A 25080-nucleotide genomic window follows, 5' to 3' on the forward strand; every position below is an offset into this window, starting at 1 on the left:
GCATACCTGACAAATTTCATAGTAATTCCTCAGTATGATCAAATATCTAGTCCATATTCAATTTTCCTGATTGTCACAAAAACACCTTTTTACAGATGGTTTATTTTAATCACATTTCAAACAAAGTCCATATATTACATTTGGTTGCTATGTCTCTTATGTTTCTTTCATATATTTGCCAGACCAGTCTGCTGTCCCCTTGCCCCCAATCTGTCTCTTTTGTTTAATGTTTTATAAACTTCAAAGTTGCTAAGAGACCAGATCTTAATTGTTCACGCCACAAAAAAGAAATGATAATTATATGATGTGATGAAGGTGTTAGCTAATGCTATGGTGGTAAATCATACTGCAATATATAAATGTATCACATCAACACACTGTATACCTTAAACTTACACAATGTTATTTGCGGATTATATTTCAACTAAAAAAACATAGTATGGTTCCATGTATAGACTTATCTGTTTGCTTGCTCATGGTGTTGCTTAACTTACCCCTCTGGTTTCTATATTTCCTGTGAACTGGAAGTAAGCCCTGGATGTCTGATTACCTATAGATTCAGTTCTTTGGCAAGAATATTCTATAGCCCCATAGATGGGGCTGTGTGGTAACATCAAGGTTTAAATATTAAACTCAGATCTGGGATATACGTTTTCATATGTTTGGAACCTACATTTTAAAATATTACCTATTTTTATTTTTTAAAAAAAATTTTTTTTAAACGTTTATTTATTTTTGAGACAGAGAGAGACAGAGCATGAACGGGGAAGGGTCAGAGAGAGGGAGACACAGAATCTGAAACAGGCTCCAGGCTCTGAGCTGTCAGCACAGAGCCTGACAGGGGGCTCGAACTCACGGACCGCAAGATCATGACCCGAGCCGAAGTCGGCCGTTTAACCGACTGAGCCACCCAGGCGCCCCACCTATTTTTAAATTAAAAAACATTTTAATGGTTTTATTCATTTTTGAGAGACAGAGGGACAGAGTGTGAGCAGAGGGAGGGGCAGAGTGCAAGGGAGACACAGAATCCAAAGCAGGCTCCAGGCTCTTAGCTGTCAGCACAGAGCCTAATGCAGGGCTCGAACCCATTAACCATGAGAACATAATCTGAGCCAAAGTCAGACGCTCAACTGACTGAGCCACCCAGGCGCCCCTACCTTACCTATTCTTAAACCATTTAAAAATAATCCATGACCTTTATACCAAAGCATACATTCGTCAACTGGAACTTCATGGATCCCTCTTTTTTGCCTAAGAATAAAAATAATTCCTCAGATTCCTCAGTAAGCCTCATGCCTGGAACCCAGTTTTTGATCACAGTGGTCAATTCACACACTCAACCCACGTATAATAAAACCCTCCATAAGCTAACATTTATTCCAGGAAATGCCTACAAACCTGATGAGGAAAATGATTTCGTTTCCAAACAACCAAGTCTGGTATATGGAGCTACTGCTGTCTTGAAATCCACCTGTCAGCATCTAGGATCCCAGCTGAAATGTCCTCTAGCATTCACCAAACAGGAGCCGCCTGCTTTTCAAACAGTTCCCCAGCTGGGCAGGCTGCTGTTTGGATGGTACCCGTGAACCAAGGAAAAACAAAACAAGTTGTTTGGGAATTAAACAGGATCTAATAGAAAAAAGTGACAGGAATGAGACAGCAAGGAGACTGCTTGCTGAGAATAAACTCCAATTCCTAAAAATCTAAAAAAGCATAGATGGTATTTAAGTCCTTTTGGTAGATTAGACTTTAAGCAAAGTGGCAAAATGACCTTCTCAGTCACAAAAGGGCACTTACCTAATTGAACAATTAAAAAAAAAAAATCAAAGGATAAATACGCTGAAGCCAAAGACTGTACTGTTCCAGAGCCCTCCTTCAGCTAATCTCATTTCCTTTCCTGCACCCACACAGGCACGAGATGGTAGGAAAAGCACAGACTGCTTGGCGTGAAATGAAATTCCATGTAATTAGCCTAGCACCGTTGGGGACGCTATAACAAATGTTAACTCCCCATGTCTCATTCACTCTGTGTTATGAACCTTATTATTGGCCGTTCTAGAAATCGATGCCCAGGGAAAGGAGAAGAGAAGAGCTGGGTTCTGGCAGTCAGTGGATTATGGTGACTAGATTCCTCTAATCTAGACTCTCCTGTCGAAATGCAGGAGTAGGAGAGCTTGAGAGGACACACTGGAATGTGTAAGCAGAGATCATTTAAACTGTGCATAACAGAGAACATTTTCACCGTTGAGGGGAAAAACAACTTTGAGGGGCGCCTGGGTGGCTCAGTCAGTTGAGCATCCAACTTCAGCTCAGGTCATGATCTCATGGCTCGTGAGTTCAAGTCCCATATCGGGCTTGCTGCTGTCAGCTCAGAGCCCACTTGGGTACCTCTGTCCCTCTCTTTCTGCCTCTCCCCTGTTTATGCTGTCTCAAAAATAAATACACATTTAAAAAATAAAAAATAGCTTTGAGTTGTAATAATGAATTCTGGGCAGCAGTGGGGCGTTGATCAAAAACTCAATTTTAGATAAGGATTTTCACAGACAGGAATGAAATGCTTCAACAATGCAAAGCGATATTTGTTGAACCAATAAACAGTACTGCTGGAAAAAATTATTTTGCTATTAGCAGTTTTTAATATTCTTACACTCACTTAAAAAAAAAGCACTGGGTCTGGTATAACGCATAACACACCTGGTTAGAAATAATCCTTGTGAAAGCAGCATTCTGTAAGAGCCTCTGTTTATTCACTTGTCCTGGGCATCAAAATCTTGTTTACAACAGTTAGGTAAGGCCTTTGAATCTGTTATAACATTACCTAGGGCACGGGCTATTCTTTAGGTTATGACTTTATGGTGACAATAAAAGAATTGATTAACATTGAAGAACTATATGCAATTCAGTGCATATTAACCTAAGCATAAACATATGCAACAAATTATCAATGATAAACAATACAGTGAGTTTTGATAGAAAGTTCTAGATCCTCTTTATGAAGAGCCAACCGAAAACCCATTGCCAGGATGCATATGAGAACAGTGTCTGGTGAGGTCAAGTCTGGTACGGAATCTTCATTCACTGCTCAAGTACCGTGAACATCCCTTGCTTGGTCCCAAGCAGCCTTCAATGGTTTTTGTTATTCCTATATATCAGAAACATTAAGAATATGGGCAGAAAATTATTTTCTGCTTATGAGATTGATTAAAGTTCCTTTTAAGTACCAAATCTTTATCATGAGAATTTGTAATGAGATTTTCTTCCTCCCATGAGCTCTATCAAATGTTCATTACTGGATTTATTTATGCCAGTTGGGTGCTGGGAATGCAAACATGAAAAAGAACCCTCTACTAAAGAAATTCACAATAGAAAATCTGCCCATTGGTCTTTTCCAAAGACTTTTATAGAAATCCAGCAACCCTTTTGTGATGTTGTTTCTACAGAGTGGAGTGGTGGGGAAAGGAAGCAGCAAATTTGAAGTGGAATCAGGAACATACACTCCTATCTTCACTGGCACATCAAATTATGACCGACTTTTTAACATCCGATCAAAAAGTAAGTTCTTGAAACACATACTACAGGACAAGAACAACAAAATACTTAAGGCTTCAATGAGATCAAAGGGAAAAGAATATGTCAACACCTAAAAGAGAACTTTTAGTACTAGTTGTATTACCAATTGATCTATCACAGCCGCTAACTCAGGAAATGGAAGAGTGAGTGCTAGACCAATGGCTCCATCCCAGGAACCCCAAGGGGGCTAGACAAAGGTAGAGTATAGCTCCTGAGTGGGTGTACCAATGCTGTTGCCAAGCAAACAGTCAACCTAATCACAAAAAAAGTCAATAACTCAATAGATGAGGGTTTGGAAAAGAGAAAGGGAAAGATTTGTTTCAGGTGTGGGCAGCCAGGGAAGGTGACAGTCCCAAGCCTTAACAATGGGCCTTTCCACTCACAAGATAGACACCTACAGTTGTATAGGAGAAGTTCAGGGAGGTATGTGCAAGAGAGCAGACAGAAAACACACCATCATGGGTGGGGTCAGTGTGTTCAACCTATGGTCGTGGGCAAGGAAGGGCGCATGCTGGGGATGGTCTTCTAGGCATTCTATTGCTATCAGGGCTTTTCTGGTCTAGGGGTTGGAATGATCCAGTCATTGCAAAACATTTTAGTCAATGCCTCAAGGAAGTGCAATAAGAAATGAGCACAACGGGTTTTAGTTAGAGTATGAGTTAAAGGGTCTTGTCTGTTTCTGGTTTGAACTGTTGAGCTCTATAGTTGAACAAGGGGGCTCACTGACACTTGCAGTTGCATTTGATACATCCTAATGGCATGGACTGCACACGGTGTGCCCAACACTGTGCTTGGCATCTTATTTACTCTTCATAAGAACCCTATGAGATGCATTGTGTGATTCACACTGGAGAGCAGAGAAAACAGAAACTAAAAGGTTGTGTAACTTGCATTAGCCCATAGCAGCAGAATTCAGATTCAAACATACGTAATGACTACCTGTGTTCTTCCATGATGCCTCCTTCCAACACTACATGCATCTGGTCAAGAACAGAGAAGCAGTGGGGCGCCTGGGTGGCTCAGTCGGTTGTGCTTCCGACTTCGGCCCAGGTCATGATCTCACCGTCTGTGAGTTCGAGCCCCGCGTCGGGCTCTGTGCTGACAGCTCAAAGCCTGAAGCCTGTTTCGGATTCTGTGTCTCCCTCTGTCTCTGACCCTCCCCCACTCATGCTCTGTCTCTGTCTCAAAAATAAAATAAAAACATAAAAAAAAATTAAATTAAAGAACAGAGAAGCAGTATGGTTTGAACAACTAAATAATTTAGTTTCAAAAAATGATAGTCTTACCAAGTAAATGAAGGACAGAAAACACATATATGGAGATGAATGAGTGAGATTCCTGAGAACCTCTCAGAAAAACAAAGCAACAATTTAGTCATAGGTAACTTTTCCAAAAAAAAAAAAATGAAGAAAACTTTCTTTGTTAAAAAACACTTCAAGCATTAGTTACCATTGCAAGGCAAGCAAAATCTGGGTGAATCCTCTGTTATTACAGTCACAGAATCAAAATATTTACAAGTAAAAGATCCTCAAAGATTTATTGTCCTCTGATTTATTCCAAGTTATTCATTTCATCAGTGAGAAAATAGAAGCCCAGGGATACTACTAATTTTATTTCAATTATCACATAAGATTATTACACTTAGAATCTTTATCATAATTTACCTAATGAGCAAGTAAATTTTTAATCTATTTTATAAATCTTTACCTCTTACTCCATATTCACCATGAGCCCAAACAGTTATACTGGTCTGGAATGGAGTTGCTCTACCCCTTTGAGTTTAGGTGCTAATGAAAGCTAATTATTAATGGTACAAAGGCCAACAGGCAATTTTTTAAGGGGGAAATTTCAAGAACTTCAAAGTAAATACCTAAGTAGCTATTATAACCCAAAGCCCCTGAAAATCCAAGTAATTTTCTTGCTACCACCAAATTAGTGTGTGTTGGGACAGTATATGGAGAAAAGGAAAGAATCAAAATAGAAGGTGGGAGATCTGGATTATTCTATCACTAAACTATTATGATACATTAGATGGAACCTTACTTTCATTACCTGTACCATGAAGGCACTGGGCCAAAGGATCCCTCCCAGCTTTAATATTTCATAAGCACTGTAAGAGTTGACAAATACCAACTAAATCATATGCTCTCATCTGGAGTTTGTAGCACTGCTGTTGGCTTTTAAAAAAGAGATTAGAAATTTTTCAAACGCCTTGAGGATGTATGTTCCCAAACAGTTAGATTTCCTAAGGGAGATGTATTTCTTTTAGTATGTCAACATATTTTATCTCTCTAGCCAAAGTATACTTATTTCATTTTTTCAGGATTAAAAATAAATCCTGACAGTACCAGTAGGCAGCAATAGGCCTGGAGGAAAAAGAATGAATAACAAAGGAAAACAATACTTATTTTGTCCCTATGCAACTTTCCACCTATGATAAAAAGAACCAGCTTTCTGAATATCCTCTTTAATTAAACTGAGGGTAAAGACCACATTTAACCATATGCTCCACTGCAGGTGATGAGCAATTAGTTTATCTTGAACTAATTTTAGAGGATGCATCAAAAAGCAAACTAAGAACCACTGTAGAGCATTTGACTCTTCATGCCTGTGTCTAGAAGGGGTCTGATTTTCTGGAAAAGCCACTGAGGCAAGGAACTGGTTCATTCACCCATCCAATACATATATTTAGCAGTCAAGTGCCACGCACTATGATAAATGCCAGGAGCATACAGATAAACGTGATTCCTGCCATTCAGGGGCCCATAATCTAGTTAGTGTCAGAGGCTCACACATAAGCAAAAAATTACAACAATGCAAAGTGTTTTTAAATGGAACAAACACAAAGCACTATCTGGAATATATATGGGGGAAAATCTTAACTCAGAACAGGAAGGTTAGGAGAGCTGCATGAAGATGACTTTGCCCTAGGTCTTGACAGATGAGTAGTCCATATGGAAATCTGGCATGTGCAAAGGCACAGAAGCAGAGAAAGGAAGGAAGAGGAAATGAATTTTTAAAAGAGAAGGTGTTATAAAACAAATTTAAAATAATTTCCCCAATTTGATGTGTATGAACTAGGATCTTATTTTCATTGTCATTTTCCTAATTGCTTATGAGGCTTAATATACTTTTGTATACACATTCATCATTCAGACTTTCTCTTAAGCAAATTGACTATCTTCTCCGCCTATTTTTTTTTCTCCTGGGCAGTTTCCCTTCCATTTATTAATTTATATGAATTCTTTATCTATTTTCGATGCTAAATCTGTTAGTCGTAAGTGCTGCAAACGTCTTCTCCTAGCTTTTCCTATTATTTTTAAAAATGATATCATTTGTCATAGTCAAGTGATTTTAACTTAATTTAAATTTTATATTATTTTAATATAGACAAATTCACAAATCTTCTTCATAGGTTGTGCTTTTAAGAAACCCTCTCCTAATCCTTACATATTTTCTACTAAAAACGGTAAAGTTTTGCTTTTCATATTTCAATTCTAAATCCATGTGAAATACATTTTGTACATGAGATAGTTCCAACTTTATTTTTTTCTTCCCACATGAATAATCGATTGTCCCAACATCATGTACTGAATAATGTATCCTTTCCCAGTCTTTGTAATGTCAGCTGTTGCAGGTAGGATTCCCTGGAAGACAGACCGAGCAGAATCCCATGGAGAAGACTTAGTGGGGAGAGATTTCTAGAACAATTCTGATGAGACAGCAAGGGAAGCGGGACCAGGAAGGAGATGCGGCCGCAACAGAGGCCTCAGCTGATCACACAAGGAATCCTAAAGCTGGGATGGCCCTTCACAGTTGTCCTGCACAAGGCAACAGAACTGGGCTTTTGTACTCTCACACCCACACTAGGCACTGGGTGGGGCTGTCCCTGAGGAATGGCTGGAAGCTCAGGCAAGGCAGCCCTGTTGGGCAGAAATCACCTGTTAGCTGTCAGCCAGCAACAAACACTCCCAGCAGCTAAGGAAACTGGGGTCTTGATCCAGATAGGAGGATCTGGGTGGCACACACAGTATCCACCACCCAGCCTCTGCCATGTATCCTCTTTCTAATTTTATTGGCTCCCTGTTTTTTTTTTTTAAGTTTATTTATTTTTGAGAGAGAGAGAGAAAGAGAGAGAGAGAGAGAATACAAGCAGGTAAGGGGCAGAAAGAGGGAGAGGGAGACAGAATCCGAAGCAGCCTCCAAGCTCTGAGCTGTCAGTACAGAGCCTGACAGGGGGCTCGAACCCATAAACCATGGTATCGTGACCTGAGCTGAAGTCAGACACTTAACCAACTGCGTCACCCAGGCACCCTTGATTCACTATTCTTTCGGACTCTCTTTCCTATGATATAATTTCCAGATAGGTCTCCTTCCTGCTCCCTACATATAATCCAATTTGTCAACAACCCTCCTCAAATACATAGCAATAACTATACCCAAAACCTCAGATATGTCAGACTGTATGTAGTACAGTAGCACATTTTCTCCCTTGATATGAATATCTATTACTAAAATAGCCTAGCTTTTTCTTTGAATCAGCCACAGGACCCAACTGGCTCAGAATCATTACGTTGTCAACTAAAGCTGAAACAGAAATCTCTTATGTCCTTTGCTTGTAAGGTGGATATTTTAATCTAAATGCAGGATGTTTCTAGTATCCTCTTGACTTTAATCTTATTACATTTAGCCTAGGAAGAATTTAGCCTAGGAAGAATTTAACAAGCTTTGATTCTGTCATCTAACACCTCTTTCCACTCAAGTTTTTCTGTGAAGTTGATTAAGAACACCAACAAGAGGGGCACCTGGGTGGCTCAGTTAGTTAAGCGTCTGACTCTTGGTTTCAGGACAGGTAATGATCTCACAGTTAGTGGGCTCGAGCCCCACGTTGGGCTCTGCACTGACAAAGCAGAGCTTGCTGGGGATATTCTTTCTCTCTAAAAATAAATAATTAAAAAAAAAAGAATGCCAACAAGATATTGAAAGGAAAGAGGACAGTGGGCAGTGATGAGTCTTGTGACATGCCCATGATACCCTTCTACATTTCAAGACAAGTACACTGATTAACTATTTGCCCAGCTGCAGACCTAGCATGTTTTAATAAAGTGGTTTTCTTCCTAGTCACCTGGGACAAGAAACATCGAATGATCCTTGACTCTGTTTTGTTTTGCTTTGTTTTTCCCCTCAACTGAAAACCCAATCAGATTCATCTAGCTTTGAGTCCACAGTGATCTGGAATTTATCCCTTGTTACTGCTGTCACCAACACCATTACAGACCTTTTTGATTCTTACCCCTGTTTTCAACTGATCATGTTCTCACTGTTGCCAAAACTATTTGCCGTGAAATACAAAGTTGGCAAAGTTGTGACCCTTCACAATTCCCCCCATCTGGAAAAAGTGACAGTAAATAGTACCCTTGGGGAATAAGAACATAAATGCATCTTCTCAGAATGTAGTCTGCAGACAATGTCCACCTACTTTTAGGCTTCTTTGGCATAGAGACTATTGGGCTCAGTAAGGATAACTCACAAGTCATTATTCTTTTTGAGGCTGCCATTTGTAATCACTGAAAGAGTGTTATTAATAACCTGCTGTTAAGTGTGAGAGTTGGAGAAGTGGTTTCTTACTCTGAGACCTGTAGCCAGGAATTGACAGAAATGGGGTATGAACTTGGGTTTCCTGATTTCAAGACAGGGACTTCTTCCCCAATTCAGCTCAACTGAACAGTTGTGTAAAGAATGGTCTGTTTTCACTGGACAGTGACATGCAGAAGAATGAACCTGGACCACTTTCTTCACCATACACAAAAATTAACTCAAAATGGATGAAAGACCTAAATGTAAGATGAAAGAACTTAATGTAAGATTCATCAAAATCCTAGAGGAGAAAGCAGGCAAAAACCTCTCTGACCTTGGCTGCAGCAACTTCTTACTCAACAGGTCTCCAGAGGCAAGGAAAACAAAAGCAAAAATGAACTATTGGGACCCCATCAAAATAAAAAGCTTTTGCACAGCGAAGGAAACAATCTGCAAAACTAAAAGGCAACAGACAGAATGGGAGAAGGTATTTGCAAATGACATATCAGATAAAGGATTAGTATCCAAAACCTATAAAGAACTGATCAAACTCAACACCCAAAACACAAATAATCCAGTGAAGAAATGCGCAAAGACATGAATAGACACTTTTCCAAAGAGGACATCCAGATGGCCAACCAACACATGAAAAAATGCTCAAGGAAAATACAAATCAAAACCACAATGAGATACCACCTTACACCCCTCAGAATGGCTAACATTAACAACTCAGGCAACAACAGATGTTGGCAAGGATGCAGAGAAAGAGGATCTCTTTTGCATTGTTGGTAGGAATGCAAGCTGGTGCAGCCACTCTGGAAAACAGTATGGAGGTTCCTCAAAAAATTAAAAATAGAACTACCCTATGACCCAGAAATTACACTACTAGATATTTATCCAAAGGATACAAAAATATAGATTCAAAAAGGTACATGCACTCCAATGTTTATAGCAGCATTATCAACAATAACCTAACTATGGAGCGAGCCCAAATGTCCATCGACTGATGAATAATGGATATAGAAGATGTGCTGAATATACACAATGGAGTATTACTTGGCAATCAAAAAGAATGAAATCTTGCCATTTGCAACTACGTGGATAGACCTAGATAGTAGTATGCTAAGCGAAATTAGTCAGAGAAAGACAAATATCATATGACTTCACTCATATGAGGACTTTAAGATACAAAATAGATGAACATAAGGGAAGGGAAGTAAAAATAATATAAAAGCAGGGTGGGGGACAAAAACATAACAGACTCCTAAGTATGGAGAACAAACAGAGGGTTATTGGAGGGGTGTGGGAGGGGGGATGGGCTAAGTGGGTAAGGGGCGTTAAGGAATCTAGTCCTGAAATCATTGTTGTACTACATGCTAACAAACTTGGATGTAAATTAAAAAAATAAATTAAATAAAAATTAAAAAAAAAAGAATGGTCTGTTTCACATGAAAAGGAAGAAAACTGAAGTTTCAAAATGCAGGTGAGTTCTAAAAGGGCAGCCTCCATATCTCTGAAAGTAAAATACTACCCAAAGGACATAGGAAGTGATTTTTCTCCAATAACACAGAGGCTAACAAATAACAACTTCTGTGGCAAAGAGGCAAATGCTTTCTTGACTCAGGCTTTTGGTGAGATTAGTCACATATTAGCATATGATTTTCCAAGACACTTGTTCTTAAAGAATTGGAAAGAGGATAACAAAATAGTAGCACTGCTTTTTAGAATAAAGCTGCAGATGTGTGATTGTAATATTTTAATTACTTAGTCAAAATCCTATGACTCCACCAGTATTTGCTGATAACATGGAACTGATTATAAAAGCGACGTACTGAAAGCCTAATGGACACTTAACTACGATTTGGAGAAGTAGCACCTTGGACCACATGGCAGCAGCTGGCACTTGGCAGGCCTTGACAGATATTTGAAGACATCTGTGTTGATGCCAGGATGGTTAATATGATTAACAGTAAAAAAAAAAAAAAGTGATCACAGCAACAAATGTTAAACAGGAAAATATTCAAGAATAGCCTCTACTTTCCTGTATTAAAGCAATGCACAATAATTGGTTGGCAGAAGGCTAACAAAATTTAAAAACTTGTACATGTTTACAGGTGCATAGATGCTTATATCTGGTAAGTTCTGTAATATTCAAAATCATCACAAATATGGCTAAGTGGATATTCAATTATTTCTTTAAAAAATTTTTTAATGTTTATTTATTTTTGATAGAACACAAGTGGGGGAGGAGAAGAGAGAGAGGGAGACACAGAACCCGAAAAAGGCTCCAGGCTCTGAGCTGTCAGCACAGAGCCTGATGTGGGGCTTGAACCCACAGACCATGAGATCACGAGCTGAGCCAAAGTCAGATGTTCAACTGACTGAGCCACCCAGGAGCCCCTAAATTCAATTATTTCTTGAGGATAATTCATCTATGTCATTTTGCTCTAATAAAATATTTGTACTTAAAAGATTCTAAATTCATGTAACATAGCTATACATTAGTATAATTGTTTATGTTTTCAATCTTAGTTTCCATGAAAGTGGTTAAGCACAGACACCTTGTCCCCTACCCCCAGAATTTCTGATTCAATAGATCTGGGGGATGGGGCCTGAGAAACAGCATTTTAACAAGTCTCCACGTATGGCTAATAATGTTGCTTGTCCAGGGACCACACTTTGAAAACCGCTGTTCTGTACCACCCTGACCCTCCCACTGGTTCCTATAATCACATATCATTTGGCTATTGATAAATCTCTTGTGCATGAAAGATAAAAATTCATTCAACAATTAGTTATTGAGCCAGCATTTACATAACATGTGCTGGTAAGCTATATCAGACATGTCTCTATATATTAGAGACAGAAAGATGAATAAAGTTAGTCCCTGCATCCATGCACTTTATATTCTAGACAGACATGTAAACAATCATGATACAATGTGATAAACACCATATGTAAAGCTTACTGAGAGTAGAATGAAAGTGTTCACTCCACAATGAGGGGAATCAAAAGGCTTTATAATGGAGACAACACTTAGGACTTAAAAAAAAAACTATTTATTTTGAAACAATTTTAGATTTACAGAAGTTACAAATAGAGTTCCTTATATACCTCAGCTTCCCGACATTACACAGATGTTGACATTTTGCACACGCAAGGTTAAGATGGATTTTGAAGGGTGCCTACCAATTTATTAGGGTATCCCATGTAGAGAAATCATATATGAATACAACCATTGAGACAGGATACACTAATAATATCTGAACATTTTTGGAGAATTATGTGCTAGACATTGTGCCAAGCCCTTTAAGCATAGCATATCACTTAATCCTTACAACATCCCACAAGTAGTTATTATACTATCTACTCTGTGGATACTACCATCACTCCCCTTTTGATGAGGAAACTGAGGCCGTTGTCAATCTTCTAGTAGGTAGCAGAACTGGGGTTTGACAATAAAATGTTCAACTTTGGCACACACCCTCTTAACCAGTGTAGGACGATATATGATCCAGAAATGGAAATCAAAAGCCCATTGTGTATACAGATTGTGTTACATTAGGGAAAGTTGTAGGCACAGGGTTCTGACAGCAGAAGCAAAAGACAAGACCAGAAAAGGAAAAGACAATTCTAGATAATGGAAGGATACTGTGGTAGGCAGAGTTCCAAAATAGTCTCCTAGATTCTTGTTCCCTGGGGGACATGCCTGCAATGATCCCCTCTCCTTGAGTGAGCAGGGCAGAACCTGGTGAAGATGATGGCATGGCACGTCCACGATTCAGTTAAGTTGTATGACAAAGGCAAAGGAATTTTCAGATGTAACTGAGGTCCCTGATATTACCATACTGCTGTCCTGGTTTGGGGGCCTCAACTTCTCATGCCATGTCTGCCCATTCCTTTCTGGGTCTTGACTTCTGCTTCCACTCTTAGAACCCTGCCCCATAACCCATTCTTTAAGGATTCTGCTCTTCTAGGTAATAACAGGAGCCTTATGGGCAAACTGATATGACCTAGTTTTGTGTGTAGCTTTTGGAAATCAATCACGCAGCCTCAAATTATATTGGCATAACACACAACCATTCTAGCAACATTGCTTTCTTTCGCACAGAAGGCAAACTTCAATGGTGGGTGTCAAGCACCCGGCAAGTGGGCCATTTAGGGACCCCATGAATCACAGCTCAGAAGAGTTATGAGAACATGCCCAGCCTTCTATTTCACCAGCATGTTGGGTGGTAAAGTGTACCTTGGTGAAAATGTGCTGGTCTTTGTTCACGCATAACACAACATGGTTAATCTGTGACCAGCAAAATACATGAAACCGTAAGCCATCTCTGGTTTCCATTTCAAATTGAATCACTTGACTATCCTTCAGTAACTGGCTTCGGGAGTAAAGTAAGTCTCATTTTAATATTTAAAAAAGGTCTGTTCCAGTAAAATCAATCATGTTGTAAAGTTATTCCAATTAAGAGGTTTTTTGTTCACAAAAACACTTGGCTTTGTGAAGTGTTTCACAAATTTAATTTCATTCCCATCCTCTGGGTATGTTCTGATTCCTAAATCTATGCAGAGATTAATAGTTTTAATGTTGCTTTAAAAATAAAGCATCATGGGGCGCCTGGGTGGCGCAGTCGGTTAAGCGTCCGACTTCAGCCAGGTCACGATCTCACGGTCCGTGAGTTCGAGCCCCGCGTCAGGCTCTGGGCTGATGGCTCAGAGCCTGGAGCCTGTTTCCGATTCTGTGTCTCCCTCTCTCTCTGTCCCTCCCCCGTTCATGCTCTGTCTCTCTCTGTCCCAAAAATAAATAAACGTTGAAAAAAAAAAAAATAAAGCATCATCTACCAAAATACTATGATAGTAATCACCTAATATGGTATGAAACCATTTCCATTCTGTTTAGCATAAGACAAATGGGACAAATTTGCCCCTGTTACCAGTTTGCAAATCATGTTTTCTCATCATTCACCAACTCTAACTCACTCTTCCTTTTTCTTTCAACAAAAACATTCATTGAATCCATTCCATGTGTCAGTTATTGAACCTGATTCCAGGTAAATAATGATGAATGTGACACCTTTCCTGTCCTTGAGGAGGCCTTTTTGTTGTTGTTGTTGTTCCCTGTCATGCTGTGCATGCTCCAACAGCACCTGGAGTAGGGACCCTTCATCCACAAGTTTGTTACACTCTTTTGTGTAGAGCCTGCCTTTAACATCTTAAGGTAATTTTAGTAAACTTTCCCTTTCAATTTTCACAGTGCTTTTTTCTTGTAGTTCCCTCTCTCCCTACAACCCAGGCATGAGTCCAGGGGGCTGGGTCAGCGGAGAATCTACAGGACTTACGTTATGCTATTTTTGGTGTTGCCCCACCCCCTGAGGCGGGTATCTTGCTCATGTGCCTCAAATCTTGCTTTCCTTAGGATGAGCCCTGCCCTGTGACCGTCCTCTGAGCACTCAAGCTAAAGCCTCTTGACAGCTCTAACCATCTAATTACCCAGGCATGCCTAGACCTATGTCTGAATCCTAGAGAGACTATGCTCATGCTCAAGCTGTACATGGTATTTACTCTGTCCACAATTCCTCTGGGCTAACTTGGAAAACAACAGCTTTAATCAACCACAGGATTATCTTTGGGTTCTCCCTCCAAGTGCAAAATTCAACCTCAAAACTTTAACTTGGATTTAAAACAAACAAGCAAAAAACATGTATCATAACATTTTAGGGAACATACATGAAACCCAGATGATCCAACTTACTGCCTCATCGTGGATAAAACTATGTCACGTGAGTCACGAAAATCTGAACCTCAATGTCAAAAGCCCCCACTCACTTGCTTAGTGTGAAATCCAGTCTTTCCTCAGGCTCTTCCTCATCAGCTATGCCCTCCGCTGGTCTCACAAGGTCTCCGTGCTCAAGGGCCTGGCCGCTCCTGCCACCCTCTGCTCTGTGGCTCTGTCACTCTCTGCCCTTGGGTTTCTAACAACCTCTTCCAGACTATTGAAGCTGGCTCAGCAGGAAAGTTCCTGCCTCTCTTGAACAGCTCCTCCACACTCACTGCAAGACTGCTGGGCTTCTCATGACAAAGTTACTCCTCCCCTTCATGCCAGAGCCCCTTCCCCCTGGTGTATGGGGGCGTTTGTAGGAAGAGGAGGAAACGTCTATGCACACAGTTTGGGCCCAGACTTATTCTCTCATGATGCTTCTTCTCCTTCCACTGTCTGTTGTTCTTCTCTATTGCTCAATATCCTTTAAGGACCCCACAGTCCCTCTATATCCTATACATGTGTGAATCCCAATTCTAACCTACTTTCCAGTTCTTTCCTGTAAGGCTCTGGGGCATATAGAAAGCATCTGGGTCCACATACTGGAACAATCCATGACTGTGGGAAAAGCTTGAAGAGCCTCCTGTTAAGAGTGAAGAAACTCCAGAACATGCCACAGCAGGAGGCTGAGCTACCAGGGCACACAGAGAAACTCTAGGAGGATGGTATGGCCTAATATCACAGCCCAGAGGCCACAAAAATTTACTAAGTAATATGGTTGCATCAGTATTTAAGAACTATCTAATGGGAGTCACTGTTCTTGTAAGTGATCAGAAAGAAGATAAAGTAAAGTAGGCAGTAGCAATCATTTACCTGATGGAGCTACCAAGAGGAAGAAAGTAGGCCCAGGAGGTGTCTACTGTTTTCAGAAAGGAATCTCTCCCAGAAGAGTCCATGAGGAATAAAACAAAACAGACACCTTTGAAATTCAGTACTTTGCTTTATCAATTTGATAAAACGCTTTTGATACAATTACCACCTTAAAAGCTTGTTGTTGTTTTTTTAATGTCCTAACCAATAATGCTATGAAGCTGAATGGTTGAATTATGTGACAAAAAAAAAAAGTATCTATTCTAAAAAATGGTTTTCTCTTTTAGATTTTTCATGGCTCTTACTTCTAATCACAGAACTAATTCTGTCATTTCTACGTGTCTTTAGAATTACATTAGATGGATGTGTGTGGCTGGGGACTGCAGACTGCCACCCTGGCCTTAAATCTTGTGCTCCAAATCCATGAATAGAAAAGAAACAGGTGAAAAACAATTCAATAGAAGGTGCTATCCTCAAAACACAATTGGATATTAATCTGGGAAAAATTCACATACATAGAGCTGGCTCAGGATTTTAAAACATTAAATCTTGGTCCTGGTCCTGGCTTCTGAAACATCCTGTCTTTTGAAAAACAGGATTTGAATGAGAGAAACACCCATCATTTATTTTACATGGAAATTCACTTCAAAATACAAATTGTTCATTGGTAGAAAATCTACTTCATATTTCATATGCTAATGAGCTATTCTTAATTTGCAATAATTAAGACAGATATTTTTAAATTCTTTTTGTGCTTTTCACAAAAAGCAAGCAAACACAATGTGATATCAATCATTGCTAAGTATGAGAGCTTCGTTTTTAAAAAACAGGTAAGTTTTTCTAAATCCATGGACTGAAACCTGTATCACAAGATCTTCTAATTCTTTTACTTCCTCTATTTTTGAATTTTTCACAATAAAACAGTCAACGTACTTAAATTTAGAGGTATGAAGGTCATATGACAAAGAAATGAAAGGTGCAATTATCATTTATTACCCAGATAACCGCTGCTTTGTACCAAAACATCCACCATACAGCCTTCATTACCGTGTTGCTCATTTAAAATACCATTCTGTCTTCCTGCATTTCTTGGTCTTCACCTATCTGCATCATCTTGTCTTCCTTTTGCCCCTCCAGATCCACTCTCCGCCCTTCTCCACCTGCTCCTAGCCCTGGAAGGCTGACCTTGCAGACCACATCCATCGGCTCCCTTACACTCTGCCTTCTGGCTGATTCAGTTAGAGGTGTCCATGCAGAAGATCAAAGGAGAGAATGGCCAGGATATTCATTTCCACAACTTCCTCTCTGCAAGGTGCCTCTACCAGAGGCCACTGCTGCTGCCATGTGATCCCCTCTGTGAAGCTCCCCTCTTTGGGTTCCAGTGACCACTGCTTCCCTTGCTCGCAACCTCAGGCCCGGGGGTATCTATTCCCTATCAGGACCTTTTCTAGCAGGAGCCTTTATAAAGTTCCTTCTTCTCTTGGTTTCTGGATAATGCTCCATCCCGTCCTAATCCTCCCTGCCTGACTAGTCCTCTGTGGGCACAGCTTTCCCAGCTCACTAGCAAACTGCATTTCCCTGAGTAGCAAAGTAATCTCAGTGCTGAGCTTCTCGCCCTATTAAAGGATATGGGGAAAATACGGGAAAGGGTACTTTAGTTATAATCCTACTACACACATATGTAATCATGCTAGGTGCATTTGTTCTCTCTTTAAAAAGTAGTTAAAATTTTTGTAGTATTTATTTTTGAGAGAAAGAGAGAGAGAGCATTAGCAGGGGAGGAGCAGAGAGAGAGGGAGGGGCAGAGAGACAGAGAGGGGCAGAGAGGGGCTTCAGAGGATCTGAAGCCAGCTCTGTGATTACAGCAGAGAGCCCAATGCAGGGCTCGAACTCATGAACCGTGAGATGATCTGAGCCACAGCCAGATGCTTAACCGACTGAGCCACCTCTTTAGAAGGTAGTTAAATCACTGTGTAAAAGGAGAAGGTATATGATGAAATAGGGGAAGGGGATTAAGAGGCACAAACTTAAAGTTATAAAATATGTAAGTCATGAGGATAAAAAGTACAGCATAAGGAATATAGTCAATAATATTATAATAATGTTGTATGGCAGCAGACGGTAACTGTGCTTACACTGCTGAGTATTGCGTAATGTCTAGAATTTCTAATCACTATGTTGTACACCTGAAACTAATATAACATATATGTCCACCATACTTCAATAAATAAAAGACAACCATTTTAAAAGTATTTCAATCACTCTTTACAAGCCATAAAAGTGATACATCTACTGTAACCAGTGATGTAATGTAAAAATATACAAAGAAAAGTTACATGGGCACCTGGGTGATTCAGTCGGCTAAGTGCCTGACTTCAGCTCGGGTCAGGATCTCATGGTTCGTGGGTTAAAGCCCCACATTGGGCTCTGTGCTGATAGCTGAGAGCCTGGAGCCTGCTTCAGATTCTGTGTATCCCTCTCTCTTTGGCCCTCCCTGGCTCGTGCTCTGTCTTTCTCTGTCTCTCAAAAATAACTAAACGTTAAAAAACAAAAAAATTAAAAGAAAAGAAAAGAATTTATTCTCTTCCCCAATGCTTCTGGATCCTTCCCCTTTACCTCATTCCCCACCTTCACCATGCTTTTCCCCCAGATAAAGAATGTGAATAGCCTGGTCAATCTTTTTCTACACCCGTCTCCATGATATTCAAGCTCATACCAAACATGTATTCACTCATATGTGGAGAGGGGTGATACTTGCCTTTACAAAAACTGCAAGCATGCTACACATTACCTTGCAACTTGCTAGATAGATACAGATCTAGTTCAACACTTTGAACAGCCTCATAATACTATACAGTAGAAATGTACTAGAATTTATTTACCCATTTCTCTACTGATGGACATTCAAATTTTTTCAGCTATTTTTGCCACCACAAACAATGCTACGGTAAACACCCTTATGCATCTATGTTTACTAGTGCATCTATTTATGTAAACCAAATTCCAAAATGTAGGGTTGCTAGGTCAAAGTTACCTATAGTTTCAAACGCCACCCCCTTACTTTCTTAAAAGTATATAGCAATGTGTTTCTTGTTTAATTCTTATATTTGTTTTATACGGATATGATATGATATATGTAATTTCTGAATCTTATTTGCTCTCTTAACATGAATTACAGATAACTTTCTGTGCACTATATGCTTTCTGCAGTGATCTTAAATGGTTGCATATGCCCATTAATGTTATGAAGTGTCTTTACGTTTTTACTGGAACTGTATCAAACCTTAGAATTATTGTGGAAGAATTTCTATCCACTCCTTGTAAAAAACACTTACAGAGACAGAAGTTTTGAAAGTAGCATCAGATATCAAAACAACTATTCCAAGTGTTCTTCTCAACTCCTAATCAGTTGACATGAACTATGTCTTTTGATGGGCCCCAGAATCGATCAAGTGACTCACAATTTCAAGCAGAACTACGCCTGGGGCATCTACTTCTACCACCGCCTCAGTGACTTCAATCAGGGGACAAAGATCATGAGGTTGCCAGGAGCACACAGAAACCCGGGGCGTTTTCCTAAGTGTGGTGAGCCAAATTCCATGTGATTCTTCTGGCATTAAAAAGGGTCTATTTCAGATCAAAGGTAGAAAGAAAGCCATCAAAACAGAAATGAATCCCAGCCTCAAGGATACCACTGTGTAGGTTAGCACCACTCGAGTCCCTCTAGGTTTGAGAAAATACCCCATTCCACAAAGGCTTGGGAACACGCGGCAGCAGTTTGCATCCCAAAATAAAATACTATAAAACCAATCCCAAAGGGAGAGTGGGGAGAAGGCAATGTGTCTGTTGAGGGGAGGGCATAAGAAGACAAATCTGGCCACCGTTCATTGTTAGTATATTCTCTATTTGATCATATCACCACCAGACAAGAAATCCCTGTGTATAGCCCTTGGAATGAAGAATTAAGAAAACTGCAAAGCAAATAGGAGGTGGACCAGTAGCCTTTGTGACGCCTTCATGCTATTTCCTCTGTGGATGGTAATACTGGCTTTAACTCTTAGTCCTGTGAGAAGGAGAAGCAGATTTCACTCTTTTCTGAGAATTACTACATGCCCATAACACTAAAGAGTCCTCCAACTGGAAACAGATCTGATTACTTTTGCCAGACTAAATCTCTTACTTGAGCAGTTAATGAGAGCTTTCAATAATCTTAATCACATCACTTCAATAAAATACCTAGATGTGATTTCCACAGGAAATAAATGTCCAGAGACCATAAACTCAACCTGGTTAATAGCTAACATGGGAGACAGGTGGGAGTTCGACTCAGATAAAGGGCCACGGTGCAGTGATAGTAAATGAATTACGCCCCCTTGCCCCCTCCACCCACCATCAGGGCTGCTGGGGACTGTCTGAGGCCTCTGCTGGGAAAGAGTGACAGGGGAAATAAAGTGAAAGGCAGCTGGAAGCAGGAAAATTCTCCCATATATGGACCCACGGGCAGCCGAAAGTCACTGAAGGACCCAGAATATGAAGAGAACTCATGACCACATAAAAGGGGAATTCGAGGGAGAAGGTCACAGGACCATAGGATATAAATCAAAGACCCACTATCTGAAGAACTCCCTCCCAGGGATGACAGCAAGAGACAATATTTGGAGGCCTCAGAGGAAGGTCCCAGCAGAAGGGAAGTCACCCATACCGGAAGAAACAGTCTCTCCCACTCCTATCCTCCTTCTTTCCAATTCCTTCTTTTATAAGGTTAAAAGAACATTGTAATGATTCTAAGGACTGGCTCCTAAAGTGCTATGGAAGGCTGGGGCCAAAGTAAAGGATATGGTTCTGAGCAATTGTATAGAGAGGCCAAGGGAGAGTGTGACCACCCACTGAACTTACCCCTCAGTGGGTTTATTGTCAGTCACCATAGAAACCGTGTGCCTGCCTTGACACAGATACAACAGAGCTGTTATAATATTTTTCATACAGAAAGTCGGCAACAAAATAAAAGGGTAATTCTTAATCAGGAAAAAAAGATTTACTGAAGCTCAACGTTAAATATGCCCAGTTTCTGGATGAGGGATGCACACAATCCTAGAATTTGGTGTGATTTCTTGAAAAGAACCTTTAGAGTCGAAGCAGCTATTTCACACCCAAGCCTCCAGAAGTCACTCATCTAATAACTGCACAGACTTCCCTTTCCAAGAATTTCAAAGGCTCCAGCATCCGTACAGAGAGAGAATTCTCATCATTAGGGTTCTATGATACATGATATAAAATCTGTAATTCTATATGGCTTTCCTGGTGAAGCATATTAGTTATGTCACGAAAGCAACGAGTCTTCTCAAAATAAGATCAATATATCACAGACACAAGATCAAACGCATTTACCCCATGTTCATAAAGAACCACGCCTGGATCAATGACTTAGAGAAATTTTTAAAATGTCAAGAGTCAGACAAACAGAAAGCTGTTGAAATTCCTCTTTCCTAGATGGACATTTTTATCTCAAAAATTGTGCATGAGGTTTTCTCTAACCTCGAAGAGACCATATATCGTATTACAACCCATTCCCCGGACAAAGCAATGACCACATGCTGTGGGAGGACCCCCCCCTCGAAAAGACTCCGTCACCTGCACAGCGGCATATGAAACCCTGAGCCCCTGGCCACGTTGGCCTGGACAAATAAATGTAAGGAATACTGGAGAGGCGCTTTTTATACACTGTCTTTTTCGGTCTTATTGAATCTGCTTTATAGAACCCTTAAAATTATTTTCATGTAAAATTTTAAATCACATTAAACACATAAGCCAGATTAGCTCTTTAGGACCCACAAGTAAAACATAACAGTAAAATAGGCCATAAGTAAAATAGAATATACATTACTTCATACCCATTTGGGAAATGAAGAGTTAAAGGAAACAAAGAAAGAAAATCAGAACCAAGTTTCTTCAACAGGAGAGACTGAATTCATCCCTCTTCTAGTATAAAAAGAAAGTCTTTGTCATAAAGTAATGATGCTTATAAAACTGATTATTAAAAAACAAAAACGAAAAACCTGTAACAACAGACACGTCGCGCTTTCCCCCTTCTGCTTAGGGAATCCCAACAAACCCGAGCTACTCCAGCAGCATGAACAGCAGAATTTAGGTCAAGGGGCCAATTACCCAGCGGAGGCATCAAAGGCAGAGACAAGTCGCTACTTCTTTCTGTTAGTCCCTGTTTCCTTTGAGAGTCCTGAGGTAAGCAACGATGGAGGCAGCTTTAGAATATGCCAAAATAAAGTATTTTTCAAAAATGTTTACAAAGTATTGCTCCTGGGAGCCACTTAGACCCCTGACCCTGTAAGTCAGCACCATCTACACCGTCTCCACACTCTCCAAGTCACTCCCGCTTCTCTTGCCTCAACGTGAACTCACAGACCTGGTTAAGTAGCCAGGCTCTAAAGAGCATGAGCAGATTATAGTTTGTGAGCCGCCAAAGAACAGATGCAAAGTATCTCACACGGGGACTTACCTGGAGGTGACTGGTACTGGGGCCGAGCTGTGGTCTTTCTGGGCCCCAAGCTCTTTTCCAAAGGTTCCCCAGATGCCAAGCGAGGTTGGCCTGCTCCAAGGGAGGTCGAGCTGGCTCCTTTGGTCTCCGTGACCTTTGCAGAGGTTGGTGGCTCCAAGATGTCAGCAGAGGAGGACCCAGAGAAAGTACTGCTTTGTCTGCCAGGAGAGTCATCGGGAGCCGCTTCCCTCTCACCAGGCAGCGGAGGGAGCTGGAGGACCCTGTGATGCTGCCGAGGGCTGGGAAGCCTTGGAGAAGGAGGCGAGGGAACAGGTGACATCCGTGTGTATGCACAGGACTGAGAGGATGAATTATTCAGCGGCATGCTGAGGGCTGCCAGGGCTGGGGGGGACGGTCTCTTCTCATCGCCTCTGGGTTGTGACCAGTCAGGGCCTACACTGGGGGGCGGATCCAGAAACAAGGTTTTGTGACCCTTCAGAGGCATCCCAGCTTTCCTCTTGCTTCTGGTTTCTGGGAGGGTGTGGGTGGCTGGCGTGCTCAGGGGGAAGCCCAGCCTTTTCCCCTCGGTGGCTTCATCTACCTTTTCACTCTCTATCACCTTCAGCAGGACCTTGTTCACAGCCCCCTCGGCGCTGGCTGGGATACGTTCCCTGTCTGATGCCTGCAATGACCTGTCTCCATGCTGCTCTGTGCCCGGCCACCTGCAACCCTGAGGCCCGGCCTCGGCTCCAGGGAGGGTGAACAAGTCCGCTCTGGGTATAAACTCAGCTTGGGCTGCTGGGCAAATGGCAACGCTTTCCTCACTCTCAAGATGTGTTTTAACTACTCTTTGCACCTGAGTGGACAGGTCCTGGACTTTGGCCACCACTTTGGAAATAGGCTTCTTCCCGCATGTACGCTCACCAGACTTCTCCCTCCGGCCCTTTTCTGCCTCTGGATGTTGCTCAGGGTCCTCACGACGTTCAGACAAATCTGTTTGCTGGTGCGCCAGCCTGCGTGGGCCCCTCTTTGGCACTCTAGCACCACTATCATCTCCTGGCTCTGTGGAGCTGCAGTCAGGGGGCAGCCCTCCTCTTCCAAACTCAGTGCCCTCAGAAGTCTTCCTGAAGCTCCCACTGGCATCCAGTACACTGGGGATCTCTGGGGGACAGCTCCCTCTCCACTGTACAGAAGACGTGAACGCCCCACTTGGGAGCAAGTTGCCTTTCTCCTCTAGAAGCCAAAGATTACGCCTTGTTCGAGAAATAGGAAGGGAGTTACTGGAACAGATTTGGTCCTTCCCCATCTGAGGAGCCGATTCCTGGCCCCCACGCCCTTTTCTTCTGGTCCTCTTCTGTGGAAGCACCTGAAAGCTTCCTCTCCTTCCACCAAACCTCCGGGGCTTTTTGTTCCCATGGGCGCTCCTCTTATTGAGACAGCCCACGGGGGGCTCACCCGGCCAGTCACCAGCACTCTGGAAACAGTCGTCCTCAGGGGCCAGGCTCACGGACAGCTCCGGTAGTTTCCCCTCCTGGCTCCCCATCGTAATCCCCAGGATGTGGTCTGAGCTCAGCAGATTGGCCAGAAGTCTCTCCCTCTCTGCTGTGAGTTTGTACAGCTCAGTTAAAATGTCTTTTGTGGGAGTTTGCTTGAAAAATATGTCGCCTGGATGTTCATTCGGCTGCAGGCTGAGGCTGATGACGTCTGACCCCTCCCTGACTTGGTAGCAGTTATGAAACCCTTTATTGGATCTGTCTAGAGTTACAGTGCCCTTGTATGAAAATCCTCTGACTTCCCCCCTTGGAAGATAGAAGCTGATGTAGCAGACTTCAGTAATGGGCTTACGCAATTGGAGGGTGCAGTGAGTGCCTTCCATTATGCCTACCTAATTATTCATGCCTTGGAGATGCTGGTCTGTGGTCAGGCTTCCCAGGCTCCGGTGGTAGGGCATGTGATGGTGGCTAGGCAGGGAAAGCAGCTGACAATCATCTCCAGCAACAAGACTGCCTGGTAGAAGAACAGGGGAAGAAAGCAGCTTGTGTAACAGACTGTATAAATCACAAGCCAACATCAATCAAAGCATAGTCATGACCTACCCTTCCTCTCTGGCTGGCCTCAACCAACTCAACTCACACCAGCCAGAAAGCTGACTGCAACCTCTTCCCCACTCCCATCCCACCCTGGACCAGAGTTTTTCTACAGCCGAGGGTTGGGAGAGCGCTCTAATTTCAGCCCTAAGACAAAAGTTCCTTTTCCCCACAAGGGAAATCACAATATACCCTAGAGCAGGTCTGTCAACTTCTCTAGGCTTCAGTTTGTGTTTTTCTATTAAACACAGCTAATTGACCTCCCAGAAATCCCACAGAAAAGGGACTTTGAGATCCTTAGAAAACATAGACATTTTAAGAACTTGTGTTTGCAATATTTGCAAAAATGAGTCAACGTTTTTTATCTCCAAAAAGTACTTGTTAACATTTGAGATTAATTATCTATTTCACTTAAACCAGTATAAGGGAAAGGTATTAGGCCACAAATTTGGAGTCTTTCCTGAATACAACTCACATATCTTTGCCAAAACAGTTAAAAGCAAAAATTTTTAAGTTTGAAATTTAATTAATTCAGGGGTCTTAATCAAGACTGTTTGTCATTTTCCCAACTTCTTGCCCATTTAAGGCCAAATGGAAGGACAGACAAAAAGCAAATATCTATATGCTACTGCTGGCCTTGTATGGACTTTCCATGTCTTTACCAAAAAATGGAGCTGAAAAGTCACATAAGCAGTGAAGGTGGCTGTTCTCTCCGGAGATCTGAG

At 41.4% G+C, this 25080-nt stretch overlaps 1 protein-coding gene across 14 annotated transcripts in view; it reads right to left on the reverse strand.

Moving 5' to 3' along the window:
• The window catches only part of FMN1 (formin 1), a 429856-nt gene that overhangs the window by 371064 nt on the left and 33712 nt on the right, over positions 1-25080 (reverse strand). For 10 of the 14 annotated variants that reach the window (XM_042989244.1, XM_042989245.1, XM_042989247.1 and 7 more), the window contains one exon: positions 22290-24275. In XM_042989244.1, the coding sequence (XP_042845178.1) occupies positions 22290-24144 (1855 nt within the window). In that variant the 5' untranslated portion in view covers positions 24145-24275. Of the gene's footprint in view, positions 1-2654; positions 3143-21931; positions 22011-22289; positions 24276-25080 lie in introns of those variants that run through there. The other 4 variants (XM_042989251.1, XM_042989250.1, XM_042989258.1 and 1 more) reach the window with 3 other exon arrangements.

The sequence above is a fragment of the Panthera tigris genome, chromosome B3 (genome assembly GCF_018350195.1).
Source record: "Panthera tigris isolate Pti1 chromosome B3, P.tigris_Pti1_mat1.1, whole genome shotgun sequence".
In the NCBI taxonomy this organism is placed as follows: Eukaryota; Metazoa; Chordata; class Mammalia; order Carnivora; family Felidae; genus Panthera; species Panthera tigris.